The 24,306-nt window shown below is 39.8% G+C and overlaps 1 protein-coding gene and 1 non-coding gene across 4 annotated transcripts in view; one reads left to right on the top strand and one right to left on the bottom strand.

Annotated features, from left to right (window-relative positions):
- Positions 1-24,306, top strand: part of ROR2 (receptor tyrosine kinase like orphan receptor 2) — a 234,745-nt gene that overhangs the window by 198,108 nt on the left and 12,331 nt on the right. For all 3 annotated transcript variants that reach the window (XR_011484964.1, XM_070459418.1, XM_070459419.1), the window contains exons 3-5: positions 1,334-1,621; positions 2,402-2,432; positions 23,911-24,038. Coding sequence is in view for 2 of the 3 variants with exons in the window: in XM_070459418.1 (XP_070315519.1) it covers positions 1,334-1,621; positions 2,402-2,432; positions 23,911-24,038 (447 nt within the window). In the remaining variant the exon portion in view is untranslated. The remainder of the gene's footprint in view (positions 1-1,333; positions 1,622-2,401; positions 2,433-23,910; positions 24,039-24,306) is intronic.
- TRNAC-ACA (transfer RNA cysteine (anticodon ACA)) lies at positions 20,209-20,280 on the bottom strand. Its single transcript has one exon. It is a non-coding gene; the product is annotated as a tRNA-Cys (tRNA).

Genomic DNA, 24,306 nt, shown 5'->3' with positions numbered 1-24,306 from the left:
CTTAATGGGATTTTTGGTGCTATGGAATTTTAGTGTGCATGTTTATCTTAACAGAGAGTATCCCTCCAGCCCCTGACCAACAGCACATGTGCGCACACACACATGCACACACACACATGCACAAATCCCACCCAACTGCTGTCTGTTTCACTTCCTCTTGTTCCCCATGGTTTGTGTCACTAGCAGAGAGCTCCTGACTGTGATTGAATGGGGCTCCACATTCCAGGGCAGCATTTCCAGCCCCACTTGCTCTGTATTTCAGGTACCTTTAGTCTCTGTTTTCCCTCTTGAATTCGAACCTGGGATGGTTTCTTCCTGCTTCTGCCCTGGGTGCAGTGGGATAGAGCCTTCAGCAACACTCAGCCTTGTTATTTTTGTTCTGTTCAGACCAGTGATTAGCTTGTTTGTGAGGATGCCTCTGTTTTGTCACACACTTTCTTTTTCTCATTTCCTTATTGTGGCTTGTGCTTGATGGTGTGGTAGGAAAGAGGATGGACTTTTGAGCATGAATTTGCTTAATAAATTAGTGAGATTAGATTAGATTTAGTGCTTGCAGAGAGAATGTGATCCTCATTATTTGCAGATTCCGTATTTTCAAGTTTACTGATAACCTAAAATGTGTTTATAACCCCAAAATCAATTCTCACGGCATCCATAGACATGCCTACAGCAGTCAAAATTTTGAGTTGCTGATACACATGTTCCCTGATGAGCTTGTACAAAACAACACTCTGTCCAATGCCCCAGCTCATACTGTAAACAAATGTCCTTTTCATGGTCTGTTTAGTCCCATGTATTTGCATTTTTGTGCTTTTTGTTGGTGATTGGCTGTTTAAAATGCTCCCAATAATGGTGCTGAAGTGCTTGCTATCTGGTGCCCGTAAGCACAAGATGTGCCTTAAGGGGAAAGCGTGTGTGTTAGATAAGCTTCTTTCAGACCAAGTTGTAGGGCTATTGGTTGTGAGCCCAATGTTAATGAATCAACAGTACTTATTAAATAAAGTGTCTTTAAACTGAAGCACGCTAAAATGAGGTTCTTTATTGATCAGTTGGTCAGAGTGCTGTGAGCAGAGGCAATCAGGAATCTAACCCTGTTTCTTCAGGAGCAGCCCGTTCCCTATTTGCTCCTTCAGTGTTTTAGGCAACATTCTAGAATATAATTACCCCCATTAAGCCAATAAGGAGAATGGAAGGTTTGTTTGTGAAAGTCAGAACCTCTCCCAAGCAGTTCCTAGAAGGCGCCCCAGGGAAGCCCTTTCTCCCCGTTCTCACTGAAGCCCTTTCTCCCCGTTCTCACTGACATTTGCTCTTCTCTGACTTTTCTCCTTTGCAGGGTACTTTCTGAATTTTCTGGAGCCAGTTAACAACATCACCATAGTCCAAGGCCAGACGGCGATTCTGCACTGCAAGGTGGCCGGAAACCCACCACCCAGTGTGCGGTGGCTGAAGAACGACGCCCCAGTGGTGCAGGAGCCGCGGCGCGTCATCATCCGCAAGACGGAGTACGGTTCCCGGCTGCGGATCCAGGACCTGGACACGACGGACACCGGCTACTACCAGTGCGTGGCCACCAACGGGGTGAAGACCATCACTGCCACAGGCGTCTTGTTTGTGCGACTTGGTGAGTGGGCACGGCTCCAGGCCCGTTGCTCATCAAATAGGAAGGTCCCCAGCCACTGAGCACAGATTAATGTGCAGTTTGAAACAACAAGCAACAGAGAGGAAATCAATAAAACCCTTCCCCGAGGCCTTTCCCATTGTGCATGAGGTCCCCAGCCTAACCTGTTACCCATTTACTAGTAGTAAAAGAAAATAGACACAGATGGAGGGGTCTATAAACCTGGAGTGCAGAAAATAATGCCAGACATGTTGCGTGTCAGGAGGTCACCCCTGCGGGGGAGGCCCAGGCGATCCAGACTGGCACCCACCCACCCAGGGAAACCCAACCCAGCCCAGAGGATGGTTGGGGAACAGCAGGTGAGGACGATTCTGTACTCTTGTGCTTATCACAGGTGATGCAAAGCAATCAACTGGCAGACAGAAATGTATCCCTTTTATCCTAGTTATGAGGAGGTCCCTACAATGCCCCAGCCATTTTGTCACCAGTGAGTAAGACAGATCTTGTGAATCAAGGTTAGATGAGAAGAAAGAAAAGACAGCAAAAATTCACAAAATATCTCCCGCTGTTTCTGCATCAGCAGAGAGCACCCCTTCCATCCTCAGTGGTTTTTGCCATCCCTGGCATATAATCTTGGGCAGGGGCAGAGCTGGAGGCTGAAGATGGCTCACCACAAATGAGTACCCTGGGCCGCGGTTGCCTTTACCACGGGCCAGATTGGAAAAAGAATTTATTCCAAATCATGAAGTATTAATAACTTGTCTTTTTTTTTTTTCCTTTTAGGTCCAACACACAGCCCAAATCATAACTTTCAGTAAGTATCTGCTTTCCTCAAACCATTTTCTCATTCCTTGTGGGCTTCCGTTATGTAAGAATCCAGGCTATAAATTGGGCAAACATATGTCTTTGCTGAATTTGCTAGAAGTTGGCTAGACTTCACACAGGGATGGCAATGTGCTTGCTTTGGACTGGAAAACGGTTGTATTTTCCATGTTGAGTGTTAGGGAAAAAGCCATAAAAACATTGATAGTTGCTTTCAGAGATTATGACCTTACAGGACAGCAGGAGGCAGAGTAAGTATACAGACCATTCTGCTGGGGCTGCCAGGACCCTGATGTCCCAAGAACATTTGCACCGTGTGTGCTAAGTCACTTCAGTCGTGTCCAACTCTTTGCAACCCCATGGACTGTAGCCCGCCAGGCTCCTGTGTCCATGGGATTCTCCAGGCAAGAATACTGCAGTGGATTGGCATGCCCTCCTCCAGGGGATCTTCCCAACCCAGGGATTGAACCCATGTTGCTTACATCTCCTGCATTGACAGGTGGGTTTTTTACCGCTAGTGCCACCTGGGAAGCCCAAACAGGGAGGCAGTTACCCTGAAATCTCAGCACCACCCATAATTGCATCACCAGCTACAGTCTATGGAATGTATGCTCATGGAGCCTTGGGGACCCTCCACCATGGGGTTGGGGGGGCGGTCTTAGACCCACTTCAGAGATGAGGAAACTGAGGCTCAGAACCCGGCTTACTAGTCTTCACCTAGCTGTGGGCAAGTTCTGGCTGTGAACTCAGGCCTCTCTTTTGCTGATGCAGCATCTTTTCTCCTCTGGACCTTACAGGTCCATGATAATCACTCTTTTCAGCCCCTGTGTTTGAGGTTAGCAGTGGCTGTGGATTCCTCATTTCCTGGACAGGCTGTTGCTTTATGTCCCAAAGTTCTGAGCAGTGGCACAGACCAGACACTGTGTTGGTCAGCCAAGCAGTGTCTGCTTATCCGTGTCCCCCTGCAGCCTCATAAACACTGGCCATCGCGCTGAGGTAGGGAAACACACAGTCTCACTTTTGTTCACTTTTTCACATAAATTAATATTGAACTTGACATGTTTAATTAACAGTGTCAGTGTGTTTTACATTTCCCTGATGGTCTTTCTCCTGCTGTCTGTCTGCAGGAATTCCTGTTGTTTCCCACATCCACAGTGGCCGCTTTGTTAGGCTGGTGGACGGTTTCTCTAGGGGAGATTCTGGGGAGTAGGACAGGCGGGGACACAGGAGGCACCTCTTATAAGAGAAAAGCTGCCAGTGGTGGGTGGATGGGGGTGGGCACGAAGGTCACATCCCTGCCACAGTGTGAGGACCCATTTCTCTTATATTCCAAGATGAGTCTCACATCCATTCATTTCTGCTGCTCGGAAGGAGGAAAACTGATACTGGCTGCTTTGTTCTCCCTTTCTGTCACCAGTGAGGCCGTGATAGACATTTCCTAGCTTATGGCGCTTCTTTGTCAGCTGGTTCTTCATAGTCTTTGCCCGTGATCCTCACATTGTTTGTTTCTTAATTATTTTTAATAATTATATCTTATTTCTTGCTGGAGAGGATGTAGAGGAAATGGAATCCTCCTACACTGCTGGTGGGAATGTAAACTGGTACAGCCACTATGGAGAACAGTATGGAGGTTCCTTAAAAACTAACAACAGTCACCATATCATTCTGCAATCCCACTCCTGGGTGTATATTCAGAGAAAACCATAATTTGAAAAAGACACCTGCACCCCTGTGTTCATAGCAGCACTATTTGCAATAGCCAAGACATGGAAGAAGCCTAAATGTCCACTGACAGATGAATGGATAAGAAGATGTGTGGTATATATACAATGGAATTAATCAGCTCTAAAAATAAATGAAACACTGTCATTTGCGGCAACATGGATGAACCTAGAGATTATCATCTTAAGTGAAGTAATTCTGACAAATACCAAATGATATCACTTATATGTGAAACCAAAAAAGATGATACAAATGAACTTATTTACAAAACTTATTTACAAAAAGAATAGACTTATGATTATCAAAGTAGATAATGGGGTAGAGAGGGTAGAGATTAATTAGGAGTTTCAGATTAACAGATATACACTACTATATATAAAATAGGTAAACAAGGCCCTACTGTATAGCACAGGGAACTATACTCAATATTTTGTAATAACCTATAAGGGAAAAGAATCTGAAAAAGAACATATATGTGTAACTGAATTGCTTTGCTGTACACTTGAAACTTACACAAATTGTAAATTAAGTATATTTCAATAAAAAAGAAGTGATTAAAACATTGAAAAAATAAAAATCACAGAAACTGATGACAAAAATTAATGTCTTATTTCTTGATTATGTAGAAGTTAATATTTTTCTGTCATCTAATAATTGCCAGTAATTATATGGGTATTTATGTTGTCTTGTTAAAGAACACACTGATTTCCTTGAAGAATTCTGATATTATTTTGATTAGAATTACAATGAATTTTTAGATAAGTTAGGTTGAAAATTAATATCTAAATCAAATTGTCCTATGAAGGACCACTTTCTTTGTGTTTTAAGATATTCTTTTCCATGACATTTTATTATGAAAAATTCAACCACATGAAAAAGTAGAAAGAATTTTATGGTGAACATCCAATCCATATACCTGCCAATGAGATCCTGCCATTTACATTTTACTGTGCTAGCCTATGTTTACATATATTTCCATTCATCAGTCATCTAAATTTTTATTCATTTCAACAAGTTGCAGATATTTGTACACTTATCCTGAAATATTTTACATACCATTATGGATTATGATATCACTTAGAGATATGGAAATCATTAACAAGAGTTCAATATCTGTGTACTTAGTATTCTCATCTCTTCTTTTTGAGTTAAAACTTGCATACAATGAAATGCACAGATCTTATGTATTCTATTAATAAGCTCCAAAAATGCAAAAACCTCTGCACTCTAAACCCTTATCCAGGCACGGAGCATTCCTATTATTCTAGAAAGTTCCAAGATGCAACTTCTTAATCATTACTCCCCCACCCCAGGCAATGACTGTCCTGACTTTTTTTCTACCATGAGCTAGCTTTACATGTTTTAGAACTGCATAGACATGAAATCCTGCAGCACGTAGACACTTGAATCTGGTTTCCTTCGATTCAGTTCAGTTCAGTCGCTCAGTCGTGTCCAACTCTTTGTGATCCCATGAACCACAGCACGCCAGGCCTCCCTGTCTATCACCAACTTCTAGAGTTTACCCAAACTCATGTCCATTGAGTCGTTGATGCCATCCAACCATCTCATCCTCTGTCGTCCCCTTCTCTTCCTGCCCTCAATCTTTCCCAACATCAGGGTCTTTTCAGATAAGTCAGATCTTTGCATCAGGTGGCCAAAATATTGGAGTTTCAGCTTCAACATCAGTCCTTCCAATGAACACCCAGGACTGATTTCCTTTAGGATGGACTGGTTGGAACTCCTTGCAGTCCAGGGGACTCTCAAGAGTCTTCTCCAACACCACAGTTCAAAAGCATCAATTCTGCGATCAAGATTCTATCCATGGGTTCCTACATCTATCGTTGGAAATGCTTCCTGTGTTTCACTGGCAAGTTCTGAAGACCTTGTTTCATTGTTAGAAGTTCCTGTCTTGCTTACCATACAGAAGTTTTTCTGTGATATTAAACAAAATTGCTCACAATTTTGATATATTTAATATCTCTAAAGAGTATGACAGACCAACCCTGAGAAAAAATGAATATTTTTGAATTGCCATGATCAATAATAAACATATTTCCTATAAAATAAAAAAAAATTTTTCTTTATATGGCCTTGACTAGATGGACCTTTGTTGACAAAGTAATGTCTCTGCTTTTTAATATGCTGTCTAGGTTGGTTATAACTTTCCTTCCAAGGAGTAAGTGTCTTAATTTCCTGACTGCAATCACCATCTGCAGTGATTTTGGAGCCCCCAAAAATAAAGTCAGCCACTGTTTCCACTGTTTCCCCATCTATTTGCCATGAAGTGATGGGACCAGATGCCATGATCTTAGTTTTCCGAATGTTGGGTTTTAAGCCAACTTTTTCACCCTCTTCTTTCACTTTCATCAAGAGGCTCTTTAGTTCTTCTTCACTTTCTGCCATATCTGAGGTTATTGATATTTCTCCCGGCAATCTTGATTCCAGCTTGTGCCTCATCCAGCCCAGCATTTCTCATGATGTACTCTGCATTTAAGTTAAATAAGCAGGATGACAATATACAGCCTTGACGTACTCCTTTTTTGATTTGGAACCAGTCTGTTGTTCCATGTCCAGTTCTAACTGTTGCTTCCTGACCTGCATGCAGATTTCTCAGGAGGCAGCTAAGGTGGTCTGGTATTCATGTTTTTATGGAACCCTCTTGCTTTTTTGATGATCCAGCGGATGTTGGCAATTTCATCTCTGATTCCTCTGTCTTTTCTAAAACCAGCTTGAACATCTGGAAGTTCATGGTTCATATATTGCTGAAGCCTGGTTTGGAGAATTTTGTGCATTACTTTACTAGCATGTGAGATGAGTACAATTGTGCAGTAGTTTGAGCATTCTTTGGCATTGCCTTTCTTTGGGATTGGAATGAAAACTGACCTTTTCCAGTCTTGTGGCCACTGCTGAGTTTTCCAAATTTGCTGACTTGTTGACCTCAGCACTTTCACAGCATTCACCTTTCAGGATTTGAAATAGCTCAACTGGAATTCCATCACCTCCACTAGCTTTGTTCGTAGTGATACTGCCTAAGGCCCACTTGGCTTCACATTCCAGGATGTCTTGCTCTAGGTTAGTGATCACACCATCGTGATTATCTGGGTCATGAAGATCTTTTTTGTACAGTTCTTCTGTGTATTCTTGCCACCTCTTCTTAATATCCTCTGCTTCTGTTAGGTCCATACCATTTCTCTCCTTTATTGAGCCCATCTTTGCATGAAGTGTTCCCTTGGTATCTCTAATTTTCTTGAAGAGATCTCTAGTCTTTCCCATTCTGTTGTTTTCCTCTATTTCTTTGCATTGATCGCTGAGGAAGGCTTTCTTATCTCTCCTTGCTATTCTTTGGAACTCTGTATTCAAATGGGTATATCTTTCCTTTTCTCCTTCGCTTTTCACTTCTCTTCTTTTCTCAGCTAGTTGTAAGGCCTCCTCAGACAGGCATTTTGATTTTTTGCATTTGTTTTTCATGGGAATGGTCTTAATTCCTCTCTCCTGTACAATATCACAAACCTCCATTCATAGTTCATCAGGCACTCTGTCTATCAGATCTAGTCCCTTAAATCTATTTGTTACTTCCACTGTATAATCATAAGGGATTTGATTTAGGTCATACCTGAATGGTCCAGTGGTTTTCCCCCCACTTTCTTCAGTTTAAGTCTGAATTTGGCAATAAGGAGTTCATGATCTGAGCCCCAGTCAGCTCCCCGTCTTGTTTTTGCTGACTGTATAGAGCTTCTCTATCTTTGGCTGCAAAGAATATAATCAGTCTGATTTTGGTGTTGACCATCTGGTGATGTCCACGTGTAGAGTCTTCTCTTGTGTTGTTGGAAGAGGGTGTTTGCTATGACCAGTGCGTTCTCTTGGCAAAACTCTATTAGCCTTTGCCCTGCTTCATTCTGTCCTCCAAGGCCAAATTTGCCTGTTACTCTAGGTATTTCTTGACTTCCTACTTTTGTGTTCCACAATGCATTTAAATATGCATTCCATAATGAAAAGGACATCTTTTTGGGTTGTTAGTTCTAAAAGGTCTTGTAGATCTTCATAAAACCATTCAACTTCAGCTTCTTCAGCATTACTGTTTGGGGCATAGACTTGGATTACTGTGATATTGAATGGTTTGCCTTGGAAACGAACATAGATCATTCTGTTGTTTTTGAGACTGCATCCAAGTACTGCATTTTAGACTCTCTTGTTGACTATGATGGCTACTCCATTTCTTCTAAGGGATTCCTGCCCACAGTAGTAGATATAATGGCCATACGAGTTAAATGTCAAGTGGTTTCCTTCACTTGACATAGTATTCTCAAAATTGTCTATGCTATACATGTTTTGGTAGATGGCTGCTTTTTATTGCTGAATAGCATTCCGTTGTGTGACTATTTCATTTGATTTATCCATTTTCCTGTTAACGGACACTTGAGAAGTTTGCACCTTTTCATGTTGATGAATATTTTTATTTCTGTTAGATAAATTTCCAGAGGTCAGAGTGCTGATTTATCAGATATGTATATGCTGAGCTTTGTAAGAAATACCAGATCTTTTCCTAAGGTAGTTGTACCACTTTGTACTCCCACCACCAGGTAGGAGAATTCTGCTTACTACAATGTTTACCAGCATTTGATCTGGTTGGTCTTTCTATAATAAATTGAGCCATCTTTATGTGTATGTAGTGGTTCCAGTGATCTTTATGTTATTCTGACTTCTTAAAAAAGGAATTTCTTTATTAGTCATATTAAATTTTCAAACAAGTGCATTTAAAACAGTGAAGTTTCCTCTAAATATCATTTTTACTACATCTTTTTCCCCTCCAGGTATATAAGCTTTTGCTTTTTGTTGTCTTCTGACTTTTGTTGTATTATTATCAGTGAATTTGTGATGTATTTTACAGTTGGTAATTGGTGAAGATTTTCTTTGTAGTTAACTATTGTTCTTTAGTTGCTAAGTTGTGTCCGACTCTTGCAATCCCATGAACTGTAGCCTGCCAGGCTCCTTGGTCCATAGGATTCTCCAGGCAAGCATACTGGAGTGGGTTGTCATTTCCTTCTCCAAGGTATGGCACGATTATCCCAAAAGTAATAAAGAACTTCGTAGTCCCACTGGCAAAGCATAAGCTCTTATTTTCTTATTTCCTCATGTTTCCCAGCACATGGTATTATCAGAACTCAAAACTGTGCCAATGTCTTGGGTGTCAGTGATAATTTATAGTAGTTTTACATTAGATTTCACCAGTAAATAGTGAAGTTGAACATATTTGTATTGGTTTAATAGCCATTGGATTGCCAATTTAAATACAGTCTATTCTCCTTATTTATGGATTCAATACTTGCAAATTTTCTTACTCAGTAGAATTTCTTCGTAACCCCTAAATTAATAATCAGGATGTTTACATGGTCACTCATGGATATGTACAGAGCAGTGAAAAATTTGAGTTGCCCAATGCATGCATTCTCAGCTGAGGTCTGCCATCTTGTTTCAGCTGTCCTACTGTGCACACACGTCTTTTTTTGAGTCTGTTTACATTTGTGCTTTTTATTGGTGATTTTGCTGTTTAGAGTGGCCCCAACACAGCATGAAGTGCTTTCTTGTGTTCTTAAGCACTAGAAGGCTGTGATGTGCCTTATGGAGGAAATACGTTAGATAAGCTTCATTTAGGCATGAGTTACAGTGCTGTTGGCTGAGAGCTCATTATTAATGAATCATTAGCCACATTAAATAAGATGTCTTTAAACAGAAACACACATAAAACAACATTATGTATTGATGGGTTGATGAAAATGTCATGATCACAGACTTGTGGAAAACTATCTCTATATTTGCCTTAGGGACAGTGGCTTGGTATTTACTAGTTCAGTGTTTGTGGTGACTTTATAGAAAATAACCATCATAGATAACCAGAATCAACTGTATTTTGTCCAATTTCATTGGGATATTTGTTTTTCCTTATTGCTTTGTAAGAGTTTAAAGTTATAATTTTTATATAGTTCCTACTTCATTTAGAATTGATTTTTATGCTGATATAAACCAGGGTTCTACCGTAATGTTTTCCTATCTCAATGGTCTACTGCCTTGGCACCATATAATGAATAGCCCCATCTGTAATCATTAAATTTAATATCACTTCTGTCATCTGTGAAATTTCTATATGTGTAGATCTGCTTCTAGATTCTGTTCTAGTAGCTTTTGTGCCTGGAATAAATACCACAATAGTCTAACATTATGTCTTTATTTCATATATAGAGAAATAGTCTCACTTATTGCTGTGGATTAAATTGTGCTCCCCTCCACCAAATTCAGATATTGAAGCCTTAATCCCCCTTCATGTGACTGTATTGGAGACAGCATCTTAAAGGATGTTATTAAGGTTAAATGAAGTCATCAGGGTGAGGCTCTGACCTAACAGGACTTGAGTCCTTATAGGAAGAGGAAGAAACATTAGAGATCGCTCTCTCTTTTCTCTGCCATGTGGGGACACAGCGAGACGGTAACCGTCTGAAAGCCGGGAACTAAATAGGGTGACACTTTGATATTAAACTTCTCAGTCTCTAGAACTGTGAGAAATCAGTGTCTAGTGTTTAAGCATCCAAGTCTGTGCTATTTTGTTATGGCAGCCTGAGCTGGCTAATCTAGCTACCTCGGCTCAGCTGGTAAAGAATCCACCTGCAATTCTGGAGACCTGGGTTCGATCCCTGGGTTGGGAAGATTCCCCTGGAGAAGGGAATGACTACCCACTCCAGTATTCTGGCCTGGAGAATTCCATGGACATGTGACATGGGTTTGCAAAAAGTCAGACATGACTGAGTGACTTTCACTATTACTACACCAATGCTTCTAAATTATCTTGACTGTTAACTTTTATTCTTCCATCTGAATTTTATCAGTTTGTATTTTTATCAGAATTGCTTGGCGGTTCGATTTTGGCAGTTACTTTTTCAGATACAGAGGTGATTGTGTAGTTTTCTGCTTTCAACGTATTAATGTGATGTTATATAACAGAGTTCCTATTATTGAGTAACTACAGTTCTAGAGTGAAATCCATTCGGTCAGAATGACATATTCTTTTAATATGCCGCTGAGTTGATCTGCTCACTTTGTGTTGGCAGATGACCAACACATTCAGATACTTCATGGTCGAAGGCAGTTGTCTTTTTGTGGCCACTATTCTTTTCTTCCCATTGACTGTGATTGTGTTTAACCTCCTTTATAATATCTCTGCAACTTAACCAAAACAAGGACAAAAAAGAGGGAACATCAGTAGGCTTAAAACAGAATTATCCATAAGTCCTCTGCTTTTGTCTCTGGAATATCTGATGCTCTGACTGTTCTCTTGGTCCCTTTCCTGAGAAAATGCACAGTAGTTAGTGGTCTTTTGCTATTGGCCTGCTGGCATATCCTATACCTGCAAATGGAGAGCTGAGACAGTGAATAATCAGATAGCCCTGGTTGATCCTTGTGTACAGCATGTCAGCGTTGGGACACGCTGCTTCTGAACCGTGAACAAGGATGATCCCCTCCGGGCTCATCACTGTCTTCCCTGGGCCACTGCCCTCACACATCCACACACACGGACACCAGCAGCTGCCTGGACATCAGTCTGTGTGTGTTGAAGGAGGTGAGGGGTGAGGTGGAAATCCTCAGAGGTTAAGGGATTTATTACCATCAAAACATTGTTTTCCTTTCATCCATTTGAAGGGAGGGTGAGGCGGGTGTGTATATGGAGAACAAAGGCTTTAAGAACAAGCTGTTTCTCCACAGATGTAGGTTCAAAGACCGAGTGATTATAGCTTACTCAGGTAGCAGTTTTGGTAATGCGAGGGGATTAATGTGAGGCTAGGTGTCTCACATTTCATGTAGGGGTTTCAGTTCTCTCTGCTCTTTTAAAAAGTGCTTTATTTTCATGATGATAGACACATACATGCAGTGGTGGGGTAGCCTAGTGATACTGAAGTCAGGTGATGGGGTAGCAGGACAGTGGTCTCGGGGTGCTCCCCAAAGCCTGAGCTTCGGGGCTTTCATATTTCCTGGTTGGTTGTCCTGGGCCACCCTGATGATGGCCCACAAGTATGTGCTTGCATAATGTGCTTCACCAAACATCTGCTTAAAGGAAAGTGTGTTTTTTTTTTTTGAACAATTAAAAGTGATGTTAATTACTGGCCGCTGGGAAATCATTCTCCTTGAGGCCATGTCCTGAGCACTTATTGCTTCATAACCTGCAGGTAATTCCAAGGCTTCAGCCATTCTCCATCCATATGCTCATGACCCTGGCATCTCCACTTCCAAATCTGACTTATCTCTTTATCTCAGGCCCCCTAGTCTGGCCCCATTGTGGGCATCTCCAGGGGGATGATTCACAGGCACCTCACAATTTGCCTGTCTAAACAGAACTCAGCCATTTTGTACCTCAGAGTCCTTCCATTGCTATTTTGGGGAAGTTGTCATAAGCCTAGTTCAAACTTTATCCTAATTACAGGAAAATAGCACTATTAAAAAAAAAAAAAGAAAACCCTGAAACTGCCTACTGACTAGCCAGTAATTAAAAAAACCCTGAAACTGCCAAACTGACTAGCCGGTAATTTAAAAATGACTTCGGGAGAAACCAAGCTGCCTTACTAACAAGTTGGTAAAAGTAAACTAACTCAGACAAAAGGCTAACGTTTAGTATTTGATGTTAAATGCATTAAACCACCAACTAATAAAATTGAGGGCTTCCCTGGTGGCTTAGATGGTGAAGAATTTGCCTGCAATGCAGGAGGTCTGGGTTCGATCCCTGAGTCAAGATCCCCTGGAGAAGGTAATGGCTACCCACTCCAGGATTCTTGCCTAAAGAATTCTATGGACAGGGGAGCCTGGCTGACTATAGTCCATGAGTCAGACATGACTGAAGTGACTTAGCATGCAATCAAATTGAGTTGGAAGGAGGAGAGAAGTCAACCTAATTTTTTTCTCTGTGACTTCTTGTGATAGATTCTTTTTTTCTGGAAAATATAATTCCCCTTAAATCCCATAGTGCAGAACTTAAATAAAAGTTAGAAACTTAATTCATTTTAAGATTAGTGGTAAGTGGCTAAACCCAATCACAGGTCAGAGAATACACTCACACTCTCCTTAATTCAGATCTCATAGTAACACAAATGAAAGTATTTGTGCTTTAGCAGTAATGATAATATTAGCAGTTGATGGTAGCAGCACATTGAATGTTCCCAGTAACTCTTTGTTTTCATTTGAATCCATGTATGGGCTTCCCTGGTAGCTCAGCTGGTAAAGAATCTGCCTGCAGTGAAGACCCTGGTTCAATTTCTGGGTTGGGAAAATCCCCTTGGGCTTTCCTGGTGGCTCAGATGGTAAAGAATCCGCCTGCAATGTGGGAGACCTGGTTTGATCCCGGGGTTAGGAAGATCCCCTGGAGGAGGACATGGCAACCCACTCCAGTATTCTTGATAGGAGCCTGGTGGGGTCATGAAGAATTGGACACAACTGAGCAACTAAGCACATAAGCTAATATGCCCTGTTATGCATGGATGAGAACTTTTTACATACTCACCTCCAGATTCACCCAAAAGTCACCAGTCTTCCAAGGCTGATGTGAGAGGGACCAGCCCCCTGAACATGGTAGGAGAGAATAATGTTTGCTTGCCAGTGAACTTTTAGTGTTGGAGCCACTGTGTCCCTGCCTCCTGTGATCCCAGTGTTAAGGGTAGACATTGCAAAATCCAGTGTTTCTGAAAGGTTCTGCTGACTTTGATTTCATGACATGAATGTTGGTGTTGATTTTAAGAATAAATGTGCTCAGTTCACATTTTTGCCACATCAAATATGATATCAGTATAATTGGATGCTGTGTTTCATCTCAGAAGTAGAGAGGAATAAGGTAGGATGCCTAATTTTCAAGGAAATCATTAATTCATTTATTCATTTTTTAACAATTTTATATTGAGGATCAGTTATGTGCCAGGCCCTGTTTAAGTTATTGGGGGGGCCACCAATGAATGAAAAAAAAACAAACAAAAACTAAAATATCCTGCCTTCTGCTGCTTACATTTTCCTGGGAGACTCTTATGTCTGGCTTTTTTCATAAAATATAGCATCTGAAAGATACTCTCTGTGATTTATTCTTTTTTATTCATAAGTATTCTGTTGTATGAAGATATTACAATGTGTTTATTACCTGTTGATGAACATTTGGCCTTCCAGTTTTGAGCAATTATATAAATAAACTGCTATGGATGTTTAATTTTAGGGAACATGTTTTCATTTTTCTAGGATAAATCCAAGGTATGAGATTGCTCAGTCAGATGGTATGTGTATATATAAACTGTATAAGAAATAACCAAACTCTTCCCCAAAGTGATCTTTCTATTTTACACTGCCATCAGCAGTATATGAGCGTTTCAGTTGCTCCACATCCTTACCAAAGTTTGATATTGTCATTTAATTGTAGCCATTCTAGTTCCTTTTGTTGTGATGATTCATCATGGTTCAGTTACATTTCCTCAATCACTGAAAATGGGACCATCTTCTAAGGACACACTTTTATGGAGTATCTGTTAGTTCTTTTGTCCAATTTTTACTGTGTTGTATGTCTGCCTATTGAGTAATGGGAGTTCTTTTGTCACATATATAAAGTGTTTTCTCCCAGCTTGTGGTTTATCTTTTTCATTTTCTTAATGCTGTCTTTTGATGAGCAGGAAATTTTAATTTTGGTAAGTCTATTTATTATTTTTTTTTCATTTAAGCATCATGTCTAAGAAATCTTTGCTTTTGCCTATCTAAATACTATAAAGATACTTTCCTTTGTATCCTTCTACTCACTTTTAATTTTAGCTTTTATGTTTAAGTCTGTGATCCATCTTTAAAGCAATTTTTGTGTATGGTGTGAGTTAATGGGTTTCAGTTTGGTTTTTTTCCATAAAAAAATCCAGTTGTTCTGACATCATTTTTGGAAAGACTATCCTGTCTTCTTTGAATACCTTAGTATATTTATTGAAATCACTTAACTACATATGAAGATACATTTGGAATTCTCTGTTATGTTCTATTGATCGATCCTTATATTCCAATACTATATTGTCTTGATAAATATGTCTTAAAATTAAGGTGTGAAATCTTCCCTCATTCTTACTCTCTTTCATGATTGTTTTGGCTGCTCTAGTACCTTCACATTTCCATTTAAGTTCTAGATTTAGTTTGTCAATTTCTACCAAAGTGCCTACTAGAATGTTTTTAACTTTTGATTTTGAAATAACTTCAGACTTGTAAAAACATTATAAGAATAGTAATAAGTAATCCCATATGTCTTTACCTAGGTTGACCAATTTTTGTCATTTTGCCATAGGCTTACCATTCCCTCTATAGCTGTTTGCCATTATTGTTTTATGAAACATCTGAGAGTAGGTTGCATTCATTATACCCCTTTGCCCTTTAACAATTCAGTGCATATTCCCCAAGACCAACAATGTTTCCTTACAGAAAAACAGCTTCATCTTAAGTGTGTCTGAGTTGCCATTCATACTCCAATATCTTTCATTGTCCCAGGAATGCTCTTTAGATCCCCTGCTCCTGAATACAGGCTCCTCACCATCTACCTTAGTCCTCTTTACTTTGGAATAGTTCCTAGACCTTTCATGACACTAAGATTTTCAATAAGTGAAGAGCAGTTTATTGTGTAGAATATCTCTAAATTTCAGTTTGACTGATGTTTACTCACAATTACATTCTGTTTATACATTTTTTACTGAAATAAGATAAGTGATGTTTCCTTCTCAGGGTATCATATCTAAAAGTATATTACATCAGTTTGCCCCTTACTGGTGATGTTAATTTTCCTTGCTTGGTTAAGATACATTTTCTCATTATGTGGTTATTTTTTATTTTGGAATAAAAGGAAGTTTGTGAGGAAATCCTGCTAGCATTTTCATGGGGTGATATTGCACTTTGCGAGGCTTGATTTCTTTAAACTACTGAGTGTTCCAATCTATGAACATGGTATGTATTTCTGTTTATTTAGATTTTCTTTCCTTTCTCTCTGCAATGTTTTATGTGTGGAAGTTTTGTACATATTTTGTTAGGTTTATTTCTAAGCACTTTAAACATATTAAGTGCATAATTCAGCGGCATTGAGCACATATGCGTTGTTATGCAACCATCATCACATCCCTCTTGAACATTTTCATCTTTCCAAATTAAAACTCTGTATCCATTAAACAATAACCACCCCCATTTCCACCCTCCCCAGCCCTTGACAATCACCATTCTGTTTTCTTTCTATAATTTGACTACTCCTCCATTTATTTTTAGTGTTATTGTAAATAATGTTTTTAAAAAATTTTATTTGCTAATTGTTGCTCAAATGTAAAAATATAATTGATTATATTGACCTTATCATGTGACTTTATGAAATCCATAATAATTTTTATAGTTTTTAAATATATTCATTAGAATTTTCTATGTAAGTTGTTGTGTCATCTATGACTGAAAACAGTTTTATTTCTTCATTTCTAATCTGTAAGCTATTTATCTATCTATCTACCATCTCTTTCTATCTATCTCCTTTTTGTAATGGTTAGGACTTTCATAATGATGTTGGGTAGAAAATGTAGGAGCAGATATCTTTGTCTTATATCTATGGGGAAAATATTCCTTATTTCACCCTTAAGTAAGAAATTCATTGTGGGTTTCTCATAGATGTTTTTTATTAGAATGACAAAGTTATTTTCTTTGTTGAAAGTTTTGAAAATGGATGAGTATTGGTTTTGTCAACTGCCTTTTTATATTAGGGCTTCCCTGGTGGCTTAGATGGTAAAGAGTCTGCCTGCAATGTGGGAGACCGGGGTTTGATCCCTGAGTTCAGTCCCTGTGTTGGGAAGATCCCCTGGAGAAGGAAATGGCAACCCACTCCAATATTCTTGCCTGCAAAATCCCATGGGTGGAGGAGCCTGGTGGGCTACAGCCCATGGGGTCACAAAGAGTCAGACGGGACCGAGTGACTAACACTCTTTTATATTAACTGAAATTTTTACATGGTTTCTCTCTTTGACTCTGTGTTTCCAGTAAATATTTTTTAAATGTTTTTTAAATGAAGTAACTTTGTGCTCCTGGATTAACCCATTTTGGCCCATTACCCATTTCTATATTGTCTTTTTATTTTGCTCAGTCTAGTTTGCTAGTGTTTAGTGGATCCTGTTGCTCTTTTGATCAGGAGGCCTATAATGTCCTTGGAACATACTTGTCAGCTGTTTGTATCTAGGTATGTTTGCCTTGTGAGATGAACTAGAAAGTACATCTTAGTCTTTATCTTCTGAAAGAGTTCATTTAAAATTGCTGAAGATCAAAAGTGGTAAAGACAATGTAAAATTTAACATTTTAATACTGATGTTGTACACTGTTTTACTTAACATTTTGGGGAGTAACTGCCTCTGACTTCAACTCAAGAAAACACTTTTTGTTGCTAATGTAATCGGTTTTTGTAATGGCGTCAGCAAATAAAGGGATGCTTATTATTCAAAAAATAAAAAATAAAATAAAATTGCTGAAGTTTCTTCTTTAAATACTAGATAGAATCCACCAGTTTCTTTTATTTTGGACTGGAGTTTTAATCTTGGGAAGGTTTCTGATTATAACTCCAAGTTCTCTAAGAGATTTGGGGCTAATCTGAGTTTTTACTCCTATTTGTACTTATTTTGATATATTGTCATTTATCATTTTTTTCTAAGTTGTTGTATATGTGCATTTATCTGTTCATAAATTTCTTATTATCATTAACATCTTCAAAGTCTTTGGTGAGTCCCCTTGTGCATTCCTGGTGTTGGTAATGTGTGCTTTCTTTTAATCAGTTTTTTCTCAGTGTTAGCAATTTCATTAATTTTTGAAGAATCAACTTTTGGCTTTATTGATTTTTTTTTATTGTTTGTTTTCTATTTTATTGATTTCCTCTCTCACCATTAGTATTTTCTTCTAACTACTTCAGGCTCAACTTGACATTCTTTTTCCAACTTATTAAGGTGTAAATTCTTACCTAATTTAAGCATTTAAGGCTATAAAGTTCTCTCTTAATTACTGTTTTAGCTACATTCCACAATTTGGGGTATCCTATTTTCATTTCTCACATTTTATGTTTTCTTATTGCATTTAAAATACTATTTAATTTTTCTTACATTTTCTTTTTTGAGCACAAAGGTTATTTAGAAGTGTGCTACTTAATTTCCAAATAGTTGGAGAATTTGTAAATGTATTTTTGTTATTGGTTTCTAACTTAATTCTGTGTAATCAGAAATTTATGGTTTCACTTTTTAAAATGTATTGTGAGTTACTTTATGAAAAGCATATGGCCTGCCTGGGTGAACTGCCATGTACACTGACGCATGTATGCTGTCTCATTGGGTGTATTGTTCTGCAGATATCTGAGGGTCAAGGGGGTCCTTAGTGTTCCTGTTGTTTCTTCACTGAATTTTGCCTAGTTCAGTTAATTGCTGAGAGACAGGTGTTAAAATTTCCAACTGTAGTTATGGATTTTTCTGTTTTGTCCTCTCGTTCTGTCAATTCTTGTTCATATATTCTGAAACTCTGATAATTAGTTTCATTCATGTTACGTCTTTTGGTTAATAGGTCCTTTAATTTGGAAGATGATTTTGCTAAGTATGGAATTCCAGATTCACATTTGATGTTTCTCTGCTAGTGCACTGAAGCTGTCATTCTCCCATCTTCTGTTTTGCATTGTTTCTGATGAGCAATCAGCCACTATTTTTTATTACCTCCCTTTTCTGTTTATCCTAAGTTTTTAACAAGTTGACTGTGATATCAGCAGGCATGGTTTCCTTTGTATTTATTCTGCTCACTTTTCACTTACATTCTTTAATTGGTGTTACTGTATTTTAATCAAATTCGGGGAAATTTTGGCTATCATTTCTTCAAACCTTTCCCCCAACTCTGTGTATCTCCCTTCTCCTCCTGGAATTTGATTGTATGTGTTAAATCTCCTATACTTTCCTATAACTTACTAAAGCTCCATTTAATTTTTTTGTAGATCTTTATGTCTCTCTTTGTTTCAGTTTGGAAATTTTACATTGGCCTGTCAAGTTGACCAACTTTTTTCCTAATTTTATCCAATCTGTTGTTAGTATCATACCTTAAATGTTTTATTGGAGATTATATGTCTTAGTTTTTCTAGTTGATTCTTTTACAGTTTCCATCTCTTCTGAGATTACCCATATCTTCATTATACTTTCTTTTGTATATCATTTGCCATACTTATGGTTCCTTAAAGTCCTGATCTTTTAAGTCTAACATCTGGGTTTGTTTCTCTTGACCATAGGTTATATTTTCCCATCTCTTCACATGTGTTCACGGGTGATTTTTTATTGTACACCAGACATTGTGGTTTATACTCTAGATTTTGTTATCTCCTTCTGAAAAGTGTTTTGTTACATCAGCTTACTAGGTTACTAGCAGGTCATCTGAAGCTTATGGAGCTTAGGATGCATTTTTGTTAAAGATGTTGCTTCCTCTGCTTTCCTCAAGTTGGAAGCCTATTTATCACAGACAAACAGACCTTCTCATAATAACAATAACAATTATGAAATTATTTAACCAGTTTCAACAAAAAAATTGGGGGGAAAGTTACCTTCCTACACAATTTTTTTTCCTACACCTTTGAGTTTTGGTATTGATTAATTTTCAACCTCAAAGGAGCCTACTTTCCTTTAAAGATTATTCACTGTTTATAACAAGGAATTCTTCTAAGCTTTTCTTCAAACCAGTTTTTGTTTCTAGCAGGTACCATTACAGGGAAGGTGCTGATGTGGCCTACCATCTCCTAACCCCTTTGTGAAGAAGCCTTTTCTATCACAGTATAATGATTCCTTCTTCTTTTTCTTCCCAACCTCCAACTCCCTTCCAGTAAGTTTTTTGTTTTTTGTTTTTAACCTAAAGTGAAAGTGAAAGTCGTTTCCGATTCTTTGCGGCCCCAGGGACTGTAGCCTACCAGGCTCCTCCGTCCATGGGATTTTCCAGGCAAGAGTACTGGAGTGGGTTGCCATTTTCTTCTCCAGGGGATCTTCCCAACCCAGGGATCGAACCCGGGTCTCCTGCATTGTAGGCAGACGCTTTACCATCTGAGCCACCAGGGAAATCTTTTTTAACCTAAGACTGTAGTCATTTCTGTCTCTCTCCTCCTTTACTATGAACTTGTTGCTATAAAGGTTTCCTCTTCATCTGTGTCACTAGTGCCTGGCGGCATCAGGAATGAAGGAGATTTCCAAAACTGAGTTTCTATCACATTGAAGTTCTGAGATTTGGTGAGCATGCTTGTTTCACTGGTGTGGTTTAAGGGATTTTATAGAAGACAACTTCTGTATCAGCATTTTTCTTTGGTCTCTGAATGACCGGTTTTACAGACTCTCTGCAGCTCTGTCACTCTTCAGAGGACCCACACAATGCCAGGTGCAGATAAGACATAAGTGTTTGAGACTGACCAGTAAGTCTCACTTGTTCTCTCAAAGTTCAGAAGCCTGGAGGATGTCATTGTCCAAACGTTTCTGTTTGTGTTTCTGGACATTCTTTAACATTCAGATTAGAAGCCCATGGAAATGAGTGGGCTGTGGATGCGGTGTGATGCCTTACGCCCTCAGTATGTCTTGCCTGTACCCTCGTTGCTTCCCCAGTCCTGTGGGCACGTGACCAGTGGCCAAAGAGAAGCCCACAGTGACAGACCAGGCTTTCTAGTCCCTGACTCTTGAGGAGAGAAAGGAAATGACTCGCTCTTGTGGGGTCACCCAAGGGACCAACCAAATCAAATCTCACATCCTCTGTAGAGCTGACGTTAATAAGAAAAGGCACATCTTAATGCTTTTCCTGGCATAGCAGGCAAGCGCCCTAAACCCAGTCTGCAAACGGTGACACAGAACTCGAACACCAGGGCAAAGTTGACTTGTCCTCGTGTTTCTGTATTTGGCAAGTGTAGGCATTAGTTTTAGTTTAATCAGCAGTTAACGCCAGCTCACAAAGAGAGAGAGAGAGAGGTGGGTTGGGTGTGTATTGTTAGCACATGTGCTTGCCTATTTAAACGGTGTTTAAGGAATTCTTGACCCAAAGAAGTAATGGCCCGTGAGCTTGAGAGAAAGGGCACCTGGCTCTCACTGACACCAGAATCTCCTGTTTTCGATTATTTATGGCTTCAAGTTCTTTTCTTTGAAAGAGAGATTTTCTTCAGGAAGACAGCAAACGAGGGAGAGAGCCAGAGGCGGCTGAAGAGACTGTGTCCTGCCAGACCCATTCTCTCCACTGTCACAAGCATCTCGACTTTCCATTTGTGAGAAAGCTAAGATAGGGATTCTTAAGTCCATTTGGTTAATTTGGACACAACCCAGATTTCACTGGGGGATGGTTTACATCAATGTAGGGTGGATGACAGGTGTTGGGCTTATGGCAGGTTGCAGATTTGCTGGAAAACAAGCAGATTACAGGCCTGAGGCACTTGCTGAAGCTTGTTGTGGGAGCACAACACCCCATTTGCTCCAGAGTGGACGGCAGCCCTGATACATGTGCTTTAACCCACTTTTCCTGTCTCCTTGGAGCATCCTCAGGGCTACTTTAAAAAGCATCTATCTGCTTAGAATGACTGATCTCATCGGCCGAAAGCAGGACTAACAGGTTTTACTGAAAATAATTTAGCACAGATTCCAAAGGGACATGTGCAGGCTATTCCCTCCAGGCTGGGAAGGTCGGACTGGGGGGGGGGGGGCGAGAGGGAGGGCTGTGCTTGTGAGAGTCTCCTTCTCTGTCCCCCATATTTGCACACATGGTCTGTGCTGTGGAGCAATGATGAGGTCACTCCTCTGTCGTGTAATGAGCACTTCTGACTGTATAAATTCTTTGAGGTCCTGCCTGACTCTGGCATCCTCTCCATTGCCTTTCTCCATTTGAAAGAATTCTCTCCTAAAGCTTAATGGTAGAACGCAGTTTCCAAATGATCATCATCTTCATAGAAGCCTTGCTTGCAAACAATGGAAGTTAATAGAGGTGTAATGTTTCCAATGTAGTTTAAGACCAAGATGGAACACATCAGCTGTTAATATTCTGTGTGTATTTGACCATAGGCATGAACATGTACACACCCATGTGTATACTTCACGTTTTTCAATCCATCTTTCATACTCAACTAGTCCTTCATACTCAACTAGTTCCATTCCCACCCCACCCCACCCTGCCTTAGAGATGCTGGATTTTTTTTTTTTAATTAATAGGCTCTATAGTTTAGGTCAATTTTAAGTTTACAGAAAAATTGAACAGAAAGTATAGAGAAAGCTCAGGTATTTGTTCCCCCCATCTCCACATACAATTTCTGCAATCGGTAACATCTTATGTTAGTATGGTGCATTTGTTACAGTTTGTAAGCCAGTTCAGTTCAGTTCAGTTCAGTTGCTAAGTCGTGTCCGGCTCTTTGTGACCCCATGGACTGCAGCATGCCAGGCCTCCCTGTCTATCACCAACTCCCGAAGTTTACTCAAACTCATGTCCATTGAGTCAGTGATGCCGTCCAACCATCTCATCCTCTGTCATCCCTTTCTCCTCCTGCCCTCAATCTTTCCCAGCATCAGGGTCTTTTCCAATGAGTCAGTTCTTTGCATCAGGTGGCCAAAGTATTGGAGTTTCAGCTTCAACATCAGTCCTTCCCAATGAATATTCAGGACTGATTTCCTTTAGAATGGACTTATTGGATCTCCTTGCAGTCCAAGGGACTCTCGAAAGTCTTCTCCAACACCACAGCTATAAGCCAGTCAGTACTGATACATTATTATTAGCAGAAGTCAGAAGGATCCCCTGGAGGAGGGCATAGCAACCCACTCCAGTATTCTTGCCTGGAGAATCCCATGGACAGAGGAGCCTGGCCGGGCTATAGTCCACTGGGTCACAAAGAGTCGGACATGACTGAAGTGGCTGAACAGTAGCAGCATGACTCTTGGTGTTGCATATTCTCTGGCTTGCACGAATGTATAATGACATGTATGCACCATTAAAGTATCATGCAGAGTAGATCCACTGCCCTAAAAATCTCCTGTTTACCTATTCACCAACCCCCACCACCAACCCTTTGGCAGTCATCTATGTTCTTACTGCTCCATAATTTTGTTTCTTCTAGAATGTCATAGAACTGGGATCATACAGTATGCATCCAGCCATTTCAGATTGATTTCATTCACTTAGTAACGTGCATTTAAGTTGCCTCCATTTTTTTTTTCATATCTTTTCTTGATCACTTTTTTCTTTTCACTGCTGAGTAATGTTCTATTGCCTGGATGTACCACAGTTTATTCATTCACTATGGACATTTTGGTTGCTTGAAGTTTTGGCAGTTATGGATTAAGCTCCTATAAATGTCTGTGTATGTGTTTTTGTGGGCTTCCCAGATGGTGCAGTGGTAAAGAATTCACCTGCCAATGCAGGAGACACAAGAGATATGGGTTCAATCCTTGGGTTGGGAAGATCCCCTGGAGTAGGAAATGGCACCCCACTCCAATAGTCTTGCCTTGGAAATCCCATGGACAGAGGAACCTGGTGGGCTACAGTCCATGGAGTCCCAAAGAGTCAGACATGACTGAGCATGCACACATAGGATTTTGTGTGGACAAAAATTTTCAGTTTATTCAGGTAGATACCAAGGGACAAGATGGCTAGCTCACCAGATGCTGGATTTAAAAAGAGAAAAAAAATCATTGGGGATAATTTCAGTGTGCTCACAGATCGTGTGTTTTTCCCAGAGATGACTACCATGAGGATGGATTCTGCCAGCCTTACCGGGGAATTGCCTGTGCACGTTTCATTGGGAACAGGACCATTTACGTGGACTCTCTCCAGATGCAGGGGGAGATTGAAAACCGAATCACAGGTAGGAGTGCAGACCTTTGTTCTGAGATGTTGAGCATGCATGCAGCTGCTTGTCACCCCACTGGTGTGTTTTCAACCCCATTTGTGTATTTTGTCTCTTACAACCATGGCCAGTGAACTCTTGTGCCATGTCTCCTGCAAGAGAAAATCAGAGGCCTTTATCAGAAGTGGGTTGCAGTTTATCTTAAAACATTCCTATTTGTATATGCAAATTAGCAAGCGCAATCTGCTTAGGGTGTACCAATGCACTGACTTCTGTCGGGGGAGCG

The sequence above is a fragment of the Odocoileus virginianus genome, chromosome 31, assembly GCF_023699985.2.
Source record: "Odocoileus virginianus isolate 20LAN1187 ecotype Illinois chromosome 31, Ovbor_1.2, whole genome shotgun sequence".
NCBI classification, from domain to species: Eukaryota; Metazoa; Chordata; class Mammalia; order Artiodactyla; family Cervidae; genus Odocoileus; species Odocoileus virginianus.
This window is presented reverse-complemented; position numbering and strand designations above follow the sequence as displayed.